Source organism: Vulpes lagopus, chromosome 7 (genome assembly GCF_018345385.1).
Source record: "Vulpes lagopus strain Blue_001 chromosome 7, ASM1834538v1, whole genome shotgun sequence".
Taxonomy (NCBI): Eukaryota; Metazoa; Chordata; class Mammalia; order Carnivora; family Canidae; genus Vulpes; species Vulpes lagopus.
Window position 1 is genome coordinate 65,989,212 of NC_054830.1, and position 19,659 is coordinate 66,008,870.

Sequence of the window (19,659 nt, forward strand, 5' to 3'; positions counted from 1 at the left end):
GCCCCTTATTCCTGGGTGCACTTCCTCTCCCTTTCAAATAGTTAAATCTTTTTTAAAAAATTTGGAAATAAAAATCATGTCTAAATATTCCCTTTTTTGGCCATGCGTTTTTTTCATTTTTTCAAATAAATTTAAACACCTTTCTTAAATATTATGTTATTGTTATAAGAAAGCAAGTATTCTGAATCTTAACTGATTACAGATTTAGGATATGTACATCTAGAGAAAGTAGGTATGAATATTTTTATTTAACTATATTACTTCATAGTACTTTGCATCAATTGATTTTTAGGAATCATAGAATGCTTTGGTTTAACCAGAAGTTCTCATTTTGGATTGTTTTATAGAGAGCCCAAGCTGCACTGCAGGCTGTCAGTGCTGTCCAGTCGGGAAGTCTGGCCCTTCCTGGAGCTCCTACCAATGAAGGCACAATCCTACCTGGGCAGAGCCCTGTGCTCCGAATAATTATTGAAAACCTCTTTTACCCTGTTACTCTGGAAGTTCTTCATCAGGTAAAGTGGAACAACACTCTTAAGAAAAGAGGCAAATGTGACCTCCATAACTTTTAATGTTTTATTATCTTTAGTGTTTTTTTGGTTGTTGGTTTTGCTTGGTATATTTATTTAAATAATAATTTTTAAAAAAGCCCTCAACATCCTGTTCTATGTAAAAAATAGTATCAATTAGAGATAATTTTTTGATAGCTTCCTTTTTCTAACTTGATTTAAAGGTGTATATAAGAAATTAGTTTTTTGAATACCTAAAAATGAAAATGAACAAAGCATAGAATCCTATAAAAAGCTCTGATAATAGTTATTCCTGGAAAGCAAAATCAATATAGAAAACAATTAATTTCTATTGACTCCTTCTTACATTTGAGTATTCATTTAAAAAACTTTCAAAGAAAGGTATACGATAACTCTGGATATGTAAAATGGAAATATCATATTAAATACTGACGGGCAATATAGTTTTCATAGACTATCTGGTAAAATGTCCAAACTGTTGTGATACAAGGCACTCCACCAGATCATGGCCTACTATGGCCTACATCAAATTTAAGAACTGGAAACTCTTAGTTACATAATTTTGTAGTGAATAAAATAGACTCCAGTAGTTGATTAACTGAATATTATAGAGAGTAATTGAAGAGCCTTTTAGAACTCATGCCTCCTAATATGAAGTGCAGTGTTTTGTTTTGTATGCTCATTATATTTTAAACTAGTATTCCATCTATACATATCTTCAAAATATACAGTTAACTTGGTAATCTGAATGCATGAACATTTGCATCTAGCCCAGAAACTTGTTAGTTTTTGTCCTCTTTTGCTACTTACTGATTCCATTTCATTATACTTGTCAACCCATATATTAAAATGTTAAAACACTAGAATATATGGTTATTTTCATATTTATATCTCAATATATATTGCATAGCATGATACCAAGTCAGTCCAGAGTCATTTTTTTAAATTTTTTAAGATTTTAATTTATTTCTTCATGAGAGACACACAGAGGCAGAGACATAGGCAGAGGGAAAAGCAGGCTCCCTTTGGGGAGCCCGATATGGGGCTCAGTCTCCCCAGTCTCAGGATCAGTCCCTGAGCGAAAGTCAGACGCTTAACCCCTGAACCACCACCCAGGCATCCCCAGTTCTGAGTCATTTAACTGTCTTCCAAACCTATGGATTTGTACTACTAAGAGTCATAGGGGTATATATGTACACATGTATTTAAGAATTGAAGTACATTTCATCCTAGTCTCATATTTTATAAATAAGGAAACGAGGGTTCTTAAAATTTAAGTTACTTTCCCACAGTCATTTTCCTAATTGTCAATAAAGCTCAGATACATTTCCCAAAATACTTCCTGTACCATGCATGTAAATATCAAAATATACCATTTATTAGGTCTTCTGTATTCCCTTTAATAGCATCTTGCAAACCATCTTCTGAATATATGGTTTTGTGAAGTGTGTCTTAGGGAGGGCTGTAACAGTGTTATTTATCCATAGCTACCCTCATTCCTTTAAAGGGTTCAGCAATTGCTTAAGAGATTGGCTTCTTTGTTCTGGTGGATTTTCTTCTGTTTATTTCTGAGTGTCATTAATACTTTGTGATCCATCAGCAGTGTTTGTTTGCTTTTATAGCCTTAACATTGAAGCTACTGCTACTTTAATGCTGTTCTAAAGGTGTTCTTACACCTATGTCTCAACATGGACATCAAACAGCCTTCAGCTTAGCTACCCATCATGTGGTCCTATCCCATCATTCCAGTTACTGTTTCCCCTAGAGCAGTAACAAACCTTGTTCCTCTACCAAAAGATGATGGGGGTCCTTCAGGGTGAAGAGGAGTGATTCTGAGAGTCCTTAGTAGTAACCATTGGGGTAGGATTCTCAGCCTTTGAGCGATTGTACTCTCTTGTTAAATTCTCCTTCCTATTGCTGGTGGAATAAAATCAAAGTCCTTACCTTCAGGTTCCAACATGCAGACCTCTCTCCATCACTTTAACCTCATTTCCTAATACTCTTCTGCTTATTTAGCCCCTGGCTTTTCTGGCCCTTTGACCATCCCCACCCCCACATTAATTCCTGTCTTAGGCTATTTCTATCTTCTATTTCTTAGGCCTTTAACACTCTTCACTGAGACAGTCACTTAGTTGAATCTGCACATTCAATTTTCAGGTCAAATTTACTTCCTCAGTCTTCCTCTGATTACGTTAACTAAGCCCTCTCCTCTGGCACTCTATATCATTAGCCAGCTGAAGTATAGTATAGCATAATTAAGGATACAAGATCTGGAGCTGGTTTGAATCCTGGCTCTATCACCTAACTATCTCTATAATCTTGGGCAAGTAACCTGCCCTCTCTGTATATTTTTCTTATTTATATAATGGGGCTGAAGATGGTGTCTGTTTTATACCTTTATTGTGAAGATTACATGAATATCCCTCTTAATATGAAGTGCAGTGGGGGCATTTAAAGCCCCCAGAAGAGTGTACATATTAAGGTATATATTTGAAAGGTACATATTAAGTGCTCAAGAAATGTTAGCTGTAATTATCAGATACTAGCAAATTGCATTGTAAGAAGCTGATCTTTGCTCTTATTGTCTTGTGGGTAAGATATATTTTCATAAGTAATAGCATAAAATGTGACAAATATTGTGATGGAGAAATACATGGAAGTGTGCGTTTTGCTTCTCCTGTTATTAATTAGCAGATTATTTTATACTATTTGCTGAATAGTTGGCATTAGCTAAACTGTTCTGTAACATCTATTAAAGCTAGTGTTTTTCCTTTAGCTCATCTCATGGTAAGGGGATCGAGTGACTGAGATGGGAGCAGTGATATTTCAGATGAAGAAAGTTCAGGGAGCTTTTCAATAAGATGACATTTGAGCAGAGACTTGAAGTATATGAGGGTATAAGTTATGTGTACATATGGTAAAATAATGATCTTGTCAGAACAGCAAGTACAAAGTCCCTAAAGTGGAAATATGCTTAATGTGTTGAAATATCGGAAATGAGGCTATGTTATTGCAGTGTAAAAAGTCAGAAAGCCATAATAATGATAGAGTGAAAAGGAGTTAGGATTTAGCTGATGGGAAGCCATTAGAGGATTTTGAGTGGAGGAGGAAAATGATAGATTTATGTTTCAGTGAAATCACTCTTGTTGCTATGTTGAGAATAAACTGTAGGCAAAAGTGGAGGATGTTGGCATAGTCCAGATGAGAGATGGTGGTGACCCACGTGAAGACATGGTCACAGTAGTGATGATTATGGATGTATTTGGAATGATTTGCTGATAGGTTGAGTAGATACGGATTATGAAGAAAAAGAAGAGTGATCAAGAATGGCTTCCAGGATTTGGGTGTGAGCCTCTGGTAAAATACAGTGATCTTGTACTAAGTAAAGACTGAATGAAGGGAAAAAATGGGACAGGGGTGAGAGGTAGTGTTTTGTTCATGTTAAGTTTCCTATTAGGCGTCTAAGTGGTAGATGTTGAATAGATAGTTGGGAAATAAGTCTAGACTGGGCATTAAGAATTCAGGGCTGGAGATTTGGTTATTATCAGCGTATGAGTGGGTGGTAATTTAAGCCATTGGATTGGATGACATCACCTAGAGAGTATTTTTAGGTAAAGAAGGCATTGATTAGCTAATCTATCATGTAAATTCAACCCTGCATACTAAAAAATTTCTTCATGCTCTGAAATAGTTCAAAACAATGTTCTTGGGATGCCTAGGTGGCTCAGTGGTTGAGCATCTGCCTTCCGCTCAGGGCGTGATCTTGAGGCCCCGGGATTGAATCCCTGCAAGGAGCCTGCTTTTCCTTCTGCCTGTGTCTCTGCTTCTCTCTGTGTGTCTCTTGTGAATAAATAAAATCTTTAAAACAAAGCCAAAAAAACCAATGTTCTCATGTAATCCATTACTTCTACTGTTATTTATGGGCCTCTTTCATGAATGTCCAGTAGATGAATGTCTTTGGAAAAGGGGACGGATCTTTTTGAATTGCAGAGCAAAGAAAAAGAGCTTGCAAAAAGCAATTATTATGGTATTAAAAGAGTCAGTGCTAGTAATATAAAATTCTGGTTCTTAAGTCATTGTTTTGTTGCGCACAAAAAAATGTTGCAAAGAAATACTGGCCAGTACATTTTTTACAGGTGACTACAAATGAACTTTTTAGTTTCTGGTAAGTGCTACATTTACAAAAATCTATGAAGATTAATTTTACCTGACTTTGATCTTTAGTATTCTCTTCATCCCATTTTCAAGTCTGAAAAAATTAAAATGCACAGGAGACATCAAGAATTGAGTCTATGTGTTTATGTTCATGACAGCAAAATAAATATAAAGGAAATAGAGTCAAAGAGTTAAATTATTGTAATCGGTATTAATAAATCCATATATATTAAGTTTTCCTGAATGTTAATCTTATGAGACCAAATTTGTTTAAAATTTATTATTTTGGTAATTATGAAAAGATCTTAAAAATCACATTTGAGGCATTAGCTTGGATTCCCTTATGTTGGTCCGCACTTAATTTATTCAAAAGTATCAGGTTGATCTTTATAGTTCCTCTCAGTAAATACAGTCCAGAAGACTCTAGATAAGTATCCATGCTTAGCCAGTTCAGTCCATTTATATTCTGTTAGCATATTCAGTTAAAAAATCACAGAGCCAAACCACAGCAGTCAGTGAGGATGTATAGCATGGTGGTGTTCAAGTTAAATGAGAGAAAGAATGTAAACATTAACAACATCTGAAAGTTAAGTGAAAATTAACTAGGTTCTATGCATAATTTAGTGTAAAATTAATTCCAAATTTGAGAATAAATTTTATGTTCTATTTCATTAATGATCTATTTTACATAAAAAGTTTATTATTTTTGAAAAACTGCATGTTGCCATAATTCTTCAATCAGATCTTCGTATAATTCTTTATCAATTAATAATAAGCATTTACTGTGTACCTACTTCTTTGCCAAGAATTGTACTCAGTGATGTAGTAATGATTAAGGTAAGGTAGTCCCCTTCGAGGAGCTTTCAGTCTAATTAAAGGAGACAGATATGTAAATAAATGTATAGTACAATGTAAGTAAAACAAATATTTATAAATGAAACTAAGAAGGGGGTAATACTCAGAAAACAGAATTAATTCTGTTGATATTTGGGAGAGGCAGAGAATTTTCTGGTGGCTTACTTCCTGAGCTGAGTTTTAGAAAAGATAAAATACACTAGGTATTAGAGTTCTAAGAAAAGGCTTAGAAGTCTGACACCACTTGGTGTATTTAGAGAACTATGGACAACTGCACATTGTTGGTGTAAATAGTCTGTTATAAAAAGTATCAGGAAATGTGGTCAGAGAGATACACCAGGGCAAAATTATATGTGATATAATGTTGTACTTTAGAATACTGTGTGTGGGTGCAGTAAAAAACCTATTACTTCTCCTTTAGCCAACACTCAGTTGATGCACTTAAAATATTTAGATCGGGGTAGTGTGTGTGTGACCACAGTATCACCAAAGGTAGAAATGAAGAAAATATAAGATCTTTGCTCAAGAATGCTTATATCTTAAAGAAAGATACAACATAAAATCTATATTCTTTGACAGCTGAGAATATGGCAAATTTGGTATTCTTTTTTGAAGATTTTATCTATTTATTTGAGAGAGAGGAAGAGAGAGATAGCATGAGTTCGGATGGGGTGGAGAGTGGAGAGAAGCAGACTCCACTAATCAGGGAGCCCAACACAAGGTTCAATCCCAGAACATTGAGATCATGACATGAGCCAAAACCAGATGCTTAACTGACTGAGCCACTCAGGCACCCCACTTTGGTATTCTTTTATAAATTCTAAGAATATTATCTAGGACACACAAGTGTACTGAGGAAATGCTGTGACGGAACAAAAAGTTTCATTAAAAGTACAAAAACAAATTCCTTATGTTTTTCAAAATAGTTAAATGAGAGATTAAGATCCCAAAGTTTTAAGTATGACCATAATTTAATTAGCTACATTTTAAAGGAATTTCAATAAAGAATGCTTAGACTACCTAATTTTAAGTAATAATATTTTTTGGTCAGCCCTTCTAAGACAGACTGGTTCCACAAATCTTGTTGAATGGTGTTATCTCCTCCAAGAAGTGTGACTCTGAGCTGAGTATATGTTAAAGAAGAATATTCTGCCAAAAATGAGTATTTGGACTTTAGGATAGTTTATTTTGAGGGGTTTAATGTAAATATATAAATTTTACCATTTTAACCACTTTTAACCGTATGGTTTAGTGACATTAAGTACACATTGTTTTGCAGTTATCCCCAAATATGTCTCCGAAACTTTTTTTGTCTTCCTAAACTGAAACCCGTTAAACAATAATGCCCCCTTCCCCTTTTGTCTCATCCTGTCTCATCCCCTGGTAACCACCATTCTACTCACTGTCTCTGTGAATTTGACTACTCTAGGTTACTCTTAAAATTGTAAGTGTGCATAATTTTTTTATTTTGTGACTGGCTTATTTCACTTAAATGTGTTCAAGGTTCATCCATGTTGTAGCATGTGTCAGAATGTCCTTCCTTTTAAAGGCTGAATAATATTCCATTGTATATATTTACCACATTTTTGTGGATGGACATTTAAGTTGCTTCCATCTTTTACAAATAAGCCTTTTGTGAATGCGGATGTACAAATAGCTCTTTGAGTCACTGCTTTCAGTTCTTTTGGGTTTATACTCAGAAATGGAATTGTTGGATCATATGGTAATTTTATTTTTAATTTCTTTGAAGAACCACCATAGTGTTTTCCATAGCAGCTATACCATTTTGCATTCCCACCAACTGTGCACAAAGGTTCTATTTTCTCCACATCCTCCCCAACACTTGATATTTCTCATCCCTTTTCCTTTTATTTTTATTCATAATACTTTTTTATGATGAGACACCATGTTTTTTACTACTGATGCTTTTTTGTGTTTTTCATAATAGCTGTCCTAATGAGTATGAAGTAGTATCTCATTGAGTTTTTGATTAGTGATGTTGAATATCTTTTCAAGTGTTTATTGGCTATTTTATTGTTTTCTTTGGAGGAATATCTATTTGTTTTTTACTGATTATTAAATTGGATTTTTGTTCAATTATAAGAATTCTTTATACATTCTGGATTTTAATCCTTTATGGAGTATATGATTTGCAAATATAATTTCCCATTTTGTGGGTTGCTGTTTTGCTCTGTTGATAGTGTCTTTTGAGCACAAAAGTTTTACATTTTGATGTAGTAGAATTTACCATTTTGTTTTCTTTTTGTTGCCTATGCTTTAGGGTAATTACTATTTAAAAAAAAGATTTTTAAAGATTGATCTATATATATCATATATGAGAGAGAATCCCAAGCAGACTACCCACTGAGTGCAGAGCCCTGTGAGGAACTCAATCTCGCGGCCTTGAGATCATGACCTAACACCAAAGTCACCAAAGTCAAGAGTTTGGATGCTTAACTGACTCAGCCATCCAGGCACCCCTAGGTTATTTATTATTGATTATTCTTTGTGATAATGAAAAGGGAGGACCATTTGGCTATTAAGGACAGTCATACATAGTATGTGATAATAGCAAGTTCTTACCAGTGTACAGAATACTTATTTTTTTATTTTTAGAAGCAGAAAGATAGGTTTCTGGCTATTAAGATCCAAATTTAAGACGGGATGTCAGAGGAAAACAAAACGCACTATAGTAACCTTGGCCAGGAACCTTTGTGGTGGTGGAATAGAGCAAGTTTTTTAAGATCATTGGTAACCAGGGATCTATCAATATTTTCCTCACACTGTTTATTCACTCTTCTCCGAAGACTTCAGAAAGGCCTTCAACCATTCTTGACCTTCCCAGCTTACGTGCCATCCACTCTCATCCCTTTTCCTTTTATTTTTATTCCTAACACTTTTTTGTGATGAAACATCCTGTTATTTATGGTCTATCCTTCCTCAGGGCAGAGACTCTTGTTATTCACTGCTGATTTCCCAGAGCTTAGGACAGCCCTTTGTGAATATTGAATGAATTAATAGAACAGCCTCTAGAAGAAAATTTTGTAGTTTCTCTGCCTATAAAAATCTCAAGAAGTAGATGCTGATTCTCAAAGTGAAATAGTTGATTCACAGGACTATCCCACTTCCATTCAAATGCTTTATAACACCATTATCTCATAACACTAATTAATTGCTATTGTAGTGTCATGTTTTTACTATTGTGCCATTTATGACATAATATAAAATGGGTTAAATATTTGAGTGCCTGTTGCATAAATAGTTGTCAGGTACTATTTTAAGCCCTGTATGAGTGTTGAAGCATTAACATGTTGGGCTTGATTTAAGTCATTTTGTACCAATAGTTTTAATAGAGGAAATGATTTTCATTTAAAAATAGAATTTACTTCAATTAAAACATGGTATTTAGAAACGTATATTAGCCTAATATTTCCCTTAGATTTAACCTGATGTGAACTTTTTCCAGATATTTTCTAAATTTGGCACAGTCTTGAAGATTATCACCTTTACAAAGAATAATCAGTTTCAAGCCTTGCTTCAGTATGCTGACCCAGTGAATGCACATTATGCCAAAATGGTAATTATGATCTTTTTCATTTTTCATTTGTTAATCAGTCACTTCAGTGATAATCAAAGAACGCCATCGTGTCTTCTCCCTTGTTGCAGTTCACCATGTGTTTTTAATTGTAAAATATACATAATATAAAATTTACTGTTTTTAAATGCACTGTTCCTTATGCTTTTTAAAATAATAAGCTAAAAATTACTTTCTTCGTATGAAATGGTTTCAGATCATTTATTACTTCTCGGATCTTTGGGCCTCATTTCTGTGATACTTAGAGAGGAGCACAGTATTCCTGATACAATCTGACTAATAAAGTAGAATTATCTTTGTCCTGTGTCTTCATTTTCTTCTATTAAATCAGCCAAAGATTGGTTGATTTTTTTTGTTGTTGTTGAGCTCTGAATTGGTGAAGATACTATATTTTAGGAAGTTTGTTGCTTTTGGTTTATATTGTCTTTTTTTTTAAGTACATGAGTGCTTGACTTTTGACAAGATATGAAATTTCATATTCATTTGGTTTCATCTCCTACTGAAGTCTATTCCTAACCCTAATTCTTTTATCAGTATCTGAATTATTTCTAATTTCTTTTCAAAGATAAGGTTTAAAAGGGACTAAGGTTTTTAGTAGTTTTGTGTGTACTGTCTGCCTCTTGATTAGGAATATAGACTTCATATTTGCTGTACCCTTTGCCTGTATATATTATTTTGTACCTTTCTGATGTACTCATGAGTAGCTGTTATTATAAGGAAGTGGTTTTTGTATATTTGCATTTTTTAATGTATTTTGGTTTCTGGTATCTATTTTTATAAATTTGAGCATTTGCAGAAGTCAAGTGGCTACAAATAACCCTGTGATAAATTTTCATTTATTGTGAAAGGAGGAATTGCTGATCTTTGGTCTTATATCGGAACCAACTGCAAATTTTCTCTCATTATTATTCAAACTATTATAAAATAAATTTACAGGAGAATAAAACAAGAGATCATAATATTTTGTATGTTGTAGTTCTGACAAGTTCCATTTAGAAAGGCTTTATTTCATCTTTACCTATACAAAGTATACTAAAAAATTAAGATGAAATACAAAATCAAATCATTTTTAAACATTTGTTGTGGACAAAATAATCATAGTGATAGCTAGTACAGTGCTCAGTAATGTATAATATTTTCCCAATCTTTTATATTTCTCTTCTTTCATTTGATCTTACCACAGACAAAATAGAGATTATTATGACATTGTGGAAAACCTGAGATTTTTTTCTCTCTTACATTCACATAGTAACAGAGGTAAAAGTAAACACAGCTTTTAGTCTATTGCTTTCTGCTTTACATCTGATTGCAATTCTGTGTCAAAATAGAGGCTACTTGATGTATCAGTGTTGTTGTCTTGCAAAATATCAGTCCCTTTCTTACATGCTTTAGGCTCTGGATGGCCAGAATATCTATAATGCATGCTGCACTCTGCGTATTGACTTCTCCAAGCTCACCAGCCTTAATGTGAAATATAATAATGACAAAAGCAGAGACTTCACTCGTTTAGACCTTCCTACTGGTGATGGCCAGCCATCCCTTGAACCCCCTATGGCTGCTGCTTTTGGTGAGTAGTTCCATTTTGGGTCACAAAGCAAGTTTTCTGAAGTTATTTATTAATCTATGTATATCAGCCTTTTTCTTCTTGGATTCTTAAAGGATTTCTAAAGAAAACAAAAAAAGTCTTGGAACAAAATGTGTCCATTAATTAAATCTTAATATTAGTAGATTCTTCTGTTGGCAAAACAAATGAATATCTGAAAATGAGTTAAAAATTTATTTTCTGACATTAATCTTACTCATTGTTTTATAAGCCACACAACCATTTGCTTCAAATTAATAATCTTACATATTAACATTGCTTTAAATGTGTTGACTTATAGCCACGGAATATTGGTATAATCTCTCTTAAGAAAAATACTTTTCTCTTTTGAAGTATTGGTATTTTAAAATAAGGCCCTGAATTAGTGGTATGTTTTTCCTCTGGTCAAAGAAGAGGATTTATTTTATTTTGTTTGGCTTTTTTAAATATCAGAACTTTTGTCTTTATCTTAAATTTGTGTAAAGTTACAGTTCATTAATAAAAATATAGCCTTCTGAATTGTCTCTATTGCTTTAAAGAGCTTTTTTTCTTTTATTTAAAATTAGTTATTAATAGATTTATACTTTTAAAACAAAAAAGCAAGAAGCAGCAGTGGATACCTCAGTTGGGTATATCACTAGGTTAATATATGCTACTTACTGGTTTTGCAACCCTCAAAAGCGTGGTTTATTATTTAGGTAAAGTATTAAATATTATTACCCTTTGTGATTGGTTTTCCTTTTCCAAATGACACCATAAGACCTTAAGTAGTATTTAGTCCATCTTTATTTTATAGGTGAAAAAAAAATGAATCTTTAGCCCAAATGTCCCAACATTTTCTGGAAAATAGTTTGTAGCTTTATTTTAAAGTAAAAGCTTTTGTTATTTGTAACTGGAAAAGCCAAGTGAGTTGTTCAGTTCGTGTTCCTAAATTGTTAAAGTTTCTGTCTTGGGCTAACTAAATTTTTTGTGTCATATAGTATTTGTTACCAGCCTCTACTTAACATGTCCAATTTGGCAGAGCCCAAAGGTCTTTGTAATCACAATTTCAGTAATACATCATAGGAATTGAGGTTATCATTCAAGTTTACCAAAACTTGGCTATCAACTGCAGAACTATATTTAGTCCAATAATTTTATACGGTTGATGTAATTAATGTCAGACATTGTGGGAGGGAGGACATTTAAAAATTACAATCAAGAGGGGACGCCTGGATGGCTCAGCGATTCAGCATCTGCCTTCAGCTCAGGGCATGATCCTGGTCCCGGGATCAAGTTCTGAGTCAGGCTCCCTGTGAGGAGCCTGCTTCTCTTTTTTCATATGTCTGTGCCTCTTTCTGTGTGTCTCTCATGATAAATAAATAAAATCTTAAAAAAAAAAATACAGTCAAAAGTTTTGGTTTCTGAATATAAAACACCAGGATATTTACATCCTTTTTCATTGTTTTAGTAAATCTCATTGCGAAGTAATGTCTATATCTTAAGATAACTGATTCATCAACAGTAATAACATTTTCTTGTGTATTGTGTAAAAGTTTATTGTGCCTCTTGCTAATATTTGACACAGTTCACTATTCCTTTCTCTTGGCTTCTGTGTACCATTCTCCTGACCTTTTCCTTTTTCCTACCTCACTATCAGTTCTTTTTTTTTTTTTTTTTAAGATTCTTTATAGTTCCTAGGGTTAAGTTGTAAGTACTCTACCCATTTTTAGTAATACACATTATACCATCAGAATGGCTTCTAAAATATGCAAGTATGTTTTTTAACACTCACGTAGTTATCACTCAGGTTAAGAAATAATTTATACATCCTGAAGAAGCATTCTTTGTAGCCCTCTCATTGATTATGTTCCTTCCCTCTCTGCCCCAAGATGATCGGTCTGAAATTTGATGGTAATCATTCCTTTGCTTTTCTGCTTTTTCCTTGTGTTTTTCTTAACACGCATTATGCAGCACTAAGTGATAATTTAAACATTTTTCCCTCCTTTATTTAGAATTTTATGTAAATGGCATCATGCTCTTCATCTTCTTTTGTGACTTGTGATTCATCCATATTTATATATGTATATATGTGGCTATTGCTTATTCATTCTCAGTACTGTCAAGTATATAGATATCCATTGTATGAATATACCACAGTTTATTCATTCTGTTGATAGACATTTGGGTTGTTTTAGCTTGAGGCTATTATGGACAGTGCTGCTATGAGATTTTCCTGATCACCCATGAAGTTGAACATATTTTTATTTATTGGCCATTCTCCCTTATGAAATTTTTAATTTTTTTGCCAACTTTTGTGTTTAGTTTCTTCTTTAATTTTTATATAATAAAAATATATAATTTTTAAATCTATATCCTACCTACTAGTCTTGGTTATATGTATTGCAAATTGTTCCAATTTTGGGCTTATTGGTATATTCTTGTTGTGGTATTTTTATCTAGTCAAATTTATTTGCCATTTCCTTTATATTTTTTGTCTTGTTTAATCTTTTGTTTTCCTGACATCATAAAGACATATACTTATATTCTAAAGTTTATAGTATTTTAGTAATTGTTTTGAAGTAATTTAAGTTGTAAAAATAGTACAAAGAATTCCCTTATACCCAGAATTATTCAGATTCCTTAGTTCACATCATACCACATTTACTTCATCATCTCTCTGATTACATTGAGGGGATGAATAGTTGATTTTTCTTTTTCCCCTGAATATTGGAGAGTAAGTCGCAGGCATGATGCCTCTTTATGAAAACTCAGTGTGTATTTTCTAAGAACAAGGACATTCTTACCTTGAAACAGTTCAGTTAATCAAAACCATGAAATTAGCATCCATACAATTCTATTATCTGATCCATAAACCTTTTAAAACTTTCACCTATTGCAAAAGTAGTGTTCTTTATAAGAGAATTTTTTTCTGGTAAAGATCCAAACTAGTATCAGGCTAATTTATTTGGCATGTCATTTCCTTTAATTTGGAATATTTCCTAATTCTTTGTTTTTCATGATCCTTGAATTTGTGAAGATTTCAGTTTGGGTGTTTCATAGAATGTCTCAATAAGAGTGTCTGGTGTTTTGGCTGAAACAGTGTTGCCTCTTTTTCCACTGGTTACATCAAGGGAACATGCTAGTTTTCTAGTTCTTGGTGATAAATAACTTTGATCACTTCTTAAGTTGGTTTCTGCCAAGTTTCTTCCCATTAAAATTACTCTTTTTCTCTGTAATTAATTTGTAGGGTGATACATTGAGACTATATAAATAGCCTGTTCTTTATCACTTTTCACTCTTTAATTTTATCATCCATTGCCAAAATTTGTTACTGTGATGGCTACCTTATTGGGGATTTGTTAATTCTGTCTTTCCTTCGATGTGCATTAGCTGGGATTTTATTTTGAAGAACTTTTTCTTACCCAACCCTTCCTTCCTTCCAAATAAATTTGATACATAACAGTGTATGAATTTAAGGTGTATAACATGTCACTTAGATACATTTATATATTATGATTGGTGATGTAGGGATGTATATCACATTACATAATTATAGTATAATAGTGTTGTCTAGGGACGCCTGGGTGGCTCAGTGATTGAGCATCTGCCTTTGGCTCAAGGATTGTAAATTCTACATCGGGTTCCTGGTGGGGAGTCTACTTCTCCCTCTGCCTGTGTCTCTGCCCCTGTGTGTGTCTCTCATGAATTAACAAATAATAAAATCTTTAAAATGATAGTAATAATGTCTATATTCATTATACTCTGTATTAGTTTTGTATGGCTTATTTACTAATTTGTTTTTTCATGTCAGTATGGTCTTAGGGATTATTTTATTCTATGCATTGTGTACTGTTATTTTTCATATTATGTTCAACCTCTCCCAGATTTGGGCAGTAGGAGCCCTTTCACGCTGGCTTTTGTGGCCCCTTGACATATCCCCATCACCACTGGAACACTTTGACTTTCTGGCTGAAATATTTCAGATCTTTTTTACTTTCCCTGTCTTAGTGCTGTAATTGGCTACTTCTCCAGTGAGGCCTGGTTTCTTTTAGAGTGAAATGGTATTTTGAAATAAAAATCCAGGTATTACATGTGCTCATTGTTAATAGGAGCATCATTACTTCTATGCATTTTGAATGAACATTACTGGAATATGTGTGTATGTATGTACTTCGTAAGTATATTTCTGTTTGTGTGCTTCATAAACATATGCCTCTGTGCGGTTAAAAACCCACAAATTTTAGCTAATACCTCCAATTCCAACCCAGCATGCTTTTCATGCTGTTCTTTCTTCTTCAAGATGAGTTATTTAGTTTCTATTAGTCTCAACATGTTTACTTATTTGCTCAATCCTGTAGTACACAAAAAATGGTCTCAGGCTTAATACCTACTAACTTCAGCTGAATATTTGCTTAAATAGTTTCCTGAGCCTGGTTGCATGGGTCTGTTTACTAGTCTTCCCTTTTGTCATCACCACAGGACTCAATATCTGATAGAATAAATATTTTTACCTTATTCTTTAAGTGTATCTTAGCAATTCTTGATCATCTTACCTATGAAATTTAGGATGAGCTTGTCAAGTCCTCAAAAAAAAAAAAAAGCTGTTGGAGTTTCAATTGGATTACATTGACTTTTTAAATCACTTAGATCATTGACATCTTTACAATAGAGTTCTCCAGTCTTTGAGCATTGTGCATCCCTCCATTTTTTTGAATGTTCATTAATATCTTTCCAGAGAGTTTGGCAACTTTTCTCCATAAATATTAACAAGCTTTGTTAGATTTATTCCTCAGAACCATACCTTTTATTTATTTTTTTTAAAGATTTATGTATTTATTTATTCATGATAGAGAGAGGCAGAGACACAGGCAGAGGGAGAAGCAGGCTCCATGCCAGGATCCTGACGCAGGACTCGATCCTGGGACTCCAGGATCGTGCCCTGGGCCAAAGGCAGGCACTAAACCGCTAAGCCACCCAGGGATCCCCAGAACCATACCTTTTTTTTTTTTTAATAAATTAATTTTTATTGTTGTTCAATTTACCAACATACAGAATAACACCCAGTGCTCATCCCGTCAAGTGCCCCCCTCAGTGCCCGTCACCCATTCTCCCGCACCCCCCGCCCTCCTCCCCTTCCACCACCCCTAGTTCGTTTCCCAGAGTTAGGAGTCTTTATGTTCTGTCTCCCTTTCTGATATTTCCCACACATTTCTTCTCCCTTCCTTTATATTCCCTTTCACTATTATTTATATTCCCCAAATGAATGAGACCATATAATGTTTGTCCTTCTCCGATTGACTTACTGCACTCAGCATAATACCCTCCAGTTCTATCCACGTCGAAGCAAATGGTGGGTATTTGTCGTTTCTAATGGCTGAGTAATATTCCATTGTATACATAAACCACATCTTCTTTATCCATTTAATCTTTCGATGGACACCGAGGCTCCTTCCACAGTTTGGCTGTTGTGGACATTGCTGCTAGAAACATCGGGGTGCAGGTGTCCCTGCGTTTCATTGCCTCTGAATCTTTGGGGTAAATCCCCAACAGTGCAATTGCTGGGTCGTAGGGCAGGTCTATTTTGAACTCTTTGAGGAACCTCCACACAGTTTTCCAGAGTGGCTGCACCAGTTCACATTCCCACCAACAGTGTAAGAGGGTTCCCTTTTCTCTGCATCCTCTCCAACATTTGTTGTTTCCTGCCTTGTTAATTTTCCCCATTCTCACTGGTGTGAGGTGGTATCTCCATTGTGGTTTTGATTTGTATTTCCCTGATGGCAAATGATGCAGAGCATTTTCTCATGTGCATGTTGGCCATGTCCATATCTTCCTCTGTGAGATTTCTCTTCATGTCTTTTGCCCATTTCATGATTGGATTGTTTGTTTCTTTGATGTTGAGTTTAATAGTTTCTTTGGTGTGGAGTTTAATAGATCTTGGATACTAGCCCTTTATCTGATACATCATTTGCAAATATCTTCTCCCATTCTGTAGGTTGTCTTTTCATTTTATGGACTGTTTCTTTTGCTTTGAAAAAGCTTCTTATCTTGATGAAGTCCCAATAGTTCATTTTTGCTTTTGTTTCTTTTGCCTTCGTGGATGTATCTTGCAAGAAGTTACTGTGGCCAAGTTCAAAAACGGTGTTGCCTGTGTTCTCCTCTAGGATTTTGATGGACTCTTGTCTCACATTTAGATCTCTCATCCATTTTGAGTTTATCTTTGTGTATGGTGAAAGAGAGTGGTCCAGTTTCATTCTTCTGCATGTGGATGTCCAGTTTTCCCAACACCATTTATTGAAGAGACCGTATTTCTCCCAATGGATAGTCTTTCCTCCTTTATCAAATATTAGTTGACCATAAAGTTCATGGTCCACTTCTGGATTCTCTTCTGTTCCATTGATCTATGTGTCTGTTTTTGTGCCAGTACCACACTGTCTTGATGACCACAGCTTTGTAGTACAACCTGAAATCTGGCATTGTGATGCCCCCAGCTATGGTTTTCTTTTTTAAAATTCCCCTGGCTATTCGGGGTCTTTTCTGATTCCACACAAATCTTAAAATAATTTGTTCTAACTCTCTGAAGAAAGTCCATGGTATTTTGATAGGGATTGCATTAAACGTGTAAATTGCCCTGGGTAACATTGACATTTTCACAATATTAATTCTGCCATTCCATGAGCATGGAATATTTTTCCATCTCTTTGTGTCTTCCTCAATTTCTTTCAGAAGTGTTCTATAGTTTTTAGGGTATAGATCCTTTACCTCTTTGGTTAGGTTTATTCCTAGGTACCTTATGCTTTTGGGTGCAGTTGTAAATGGGATTGACTCCTTAATTTCTCTTTCTTCAGTCTCATTGTTAGTGTATAGAAATGCCATTGATTTCTGGGCATTGATTTTGTATCCTGCCACGCTACCAAATTGCTGTATGAGTTCTAGCAATCTTGGGGTGGAGGCTTTTGGGTTTTCAACCATACCTTTTAGATTATAATTCTAGACCTACTATTTATAATCTGTGTGACTTTGGACAAATTGCTTAACTGCTCTCCACTTTCTTTTCTTCATATGTGAAATGAGCAGAATAATAGTACTCAACTGGTAGGCTTGTAATAAATATTAAATGTGCTAATGTACATAAAGAGTTTAGAATGCTGCCTGGAATAAATGCAATCTAAGTTTCAGCAATCATTGTTATTTCACTGTTATTAATATAGAAATACAGACTTGTTTCTTGATTTTATATTTAGCAACCCTGATAAAATCATAGTAATTCCTTATTTCTTTTTCTAAGCTCTTATTTTCTTTTTCCCTACTTGAGGAAAATGCACTGAACTTCTAAAATGTATATAGAAATAGGAAAAGAAGCTATCTAGAATGGTTAAATAATTTAAAAGAATTTTTTAAATGCAAGATTTAATGTAAAGCTGCAGAAATCAAGCAGTTTGGTAGTGTAAAAAGGATAGGTAATACAGATTTACATTAATAGAGTAGATTGCAGAGTCTAGAAATAGACCCATACATATCTAATTTGTTGATTTTTCAACAGCGTAGAATTCCATAGGGAAAGAAAATTTCTCAAGTTTTTGGACAGGTAGAAATTCATATTCGAAAAAATAAACGCTTTCCCCCATATTTTATACTATACTGACTAATTGCCTTAAAATGGATCCATAGGCCTTTAATGTAACATTTAAACCTATACAACTTCTAGGAGAAAAAGTAGGAGAAAAATCTTTGCAATTTGGGATAGACAAAGGTTTATTAGGACACAAAAAACACAAATCAAAAAAGGAAATAATTTATGTATTGTTTATCAAGCATTAAAAGTTTCAGTACTTGTGATATATTCAAAGTGCTGAATAGGAAAAAATCTGCAGCAAAGAATACCCAGGAAAGTTGTCATTCAGAATAGAAGGAAAGATAAAGAGTTTCTCAGACAAACAAAAACTAAAGGAGTTCATGACCACTAAACCACTCCTGCAAGAAATATTAAAGGGGACTTTTGAGTGGAAATACCAAAAGTGACCATATAAATGTAGGAAACACAAAAGCAGTAAAAATAAATATTTCTTTAAAGAAATAGTCAAGGAAATGACATGCAAAAAAGGATGTAATATAAATTAACATATCTAAAACATGGGGAGGAGAGGAGGAATGAATGGGTTCAAACTTGAACTGTCAAATATATACTGCTATGCAAGAGAGGTATATACAAACCTAATGGTAACTGGTAACCATATTATCAAAAACGTAATCCCATATAAAACCTAAAATCCATATAATCAAAAAACTAATAAATATGGAAAGAGTAAAGTGAAATCCAAGTATATCAGTAAAGAAAATCAGCAAAACAGAAAAGAGAAAGACAAAGGATCAGGGAAAATTTTCAGAAACAATCATTAAAAAGGTTATAAATGGCATTAAACACATCTGTCAATAATTCCTTTGAATGGGGCAGCCTGGGTGGCTCAGTGGTTTCGCGCTGCCTTCAGCCCAGGGCCTGATCCTGGAGACCTGGGATCGAGTCCACGTTGGGCTCCCTGAATGGAGCCTGCTTCTCCCTCTGCCTGAGTCTCTGCCTCTCTGTGTGTCTCTCATGAATAAATAAATAAAATCCTTAAAAAATAATAATAATTACTTTGAATGTAATTGGAGTAAATGCTTCAATCACAACATGGGCCACAGGATATATTTAAAAACAAGACCCATCTTGGGGCACCTGGGTGGCTCAGTGGTTGAGCATCTGCCTCCAGCTCAGGGCATGATCCCAGAGTCCTGGGATCGAGTGCTGCATTGGGCTCCTGACACGGTGAGCCTGCTTTTCCCTCTGCCTATGTCTCTTCTTCTCTCTCTGTCTCTCATGAATAAATAAATAAAATCTTAAAAAAAAAAAAGCAAAAACAAGACCCATCTACATACTGCCCACAGGAGACTCATTTCAGACCTAAAGACACCTGCAGATTGAAAGT

The 19,659-nt window shown here is 34.3% G+C and overlaps 1 protein-coding gene across 11 annotated transcripts in view; it reads left to right on the top strand.

The window, feature by feature from the left end:
• PTBP3 (polypyrimidine tract binding protein 3) overlaps positions 1-19,659 on the top strand; it is a 129,453-nt gene that overhangs the window by 71,535 nt on the left and 38,259 nt on the right. For all 11 annotated transcript variants that reach the window (XM_041761214.1, XM_041761212.1, XM_041761213.1 and 8 more), the window contains 3 exons: positions 348-512; positions 9,004-9,114; positions 10,525-10,699. In XM_041761214.1, the coding sequence (XP_041617148.1) occupies positions 348-512; positions 9,004-9,114; positions 10,525-10,699 (451 nt within the window). The remainder of the gene's footprint in view (positions 1-347; positions 513-9,003; positions 9,115-10,524; positions 10,700-19,659) is intronic.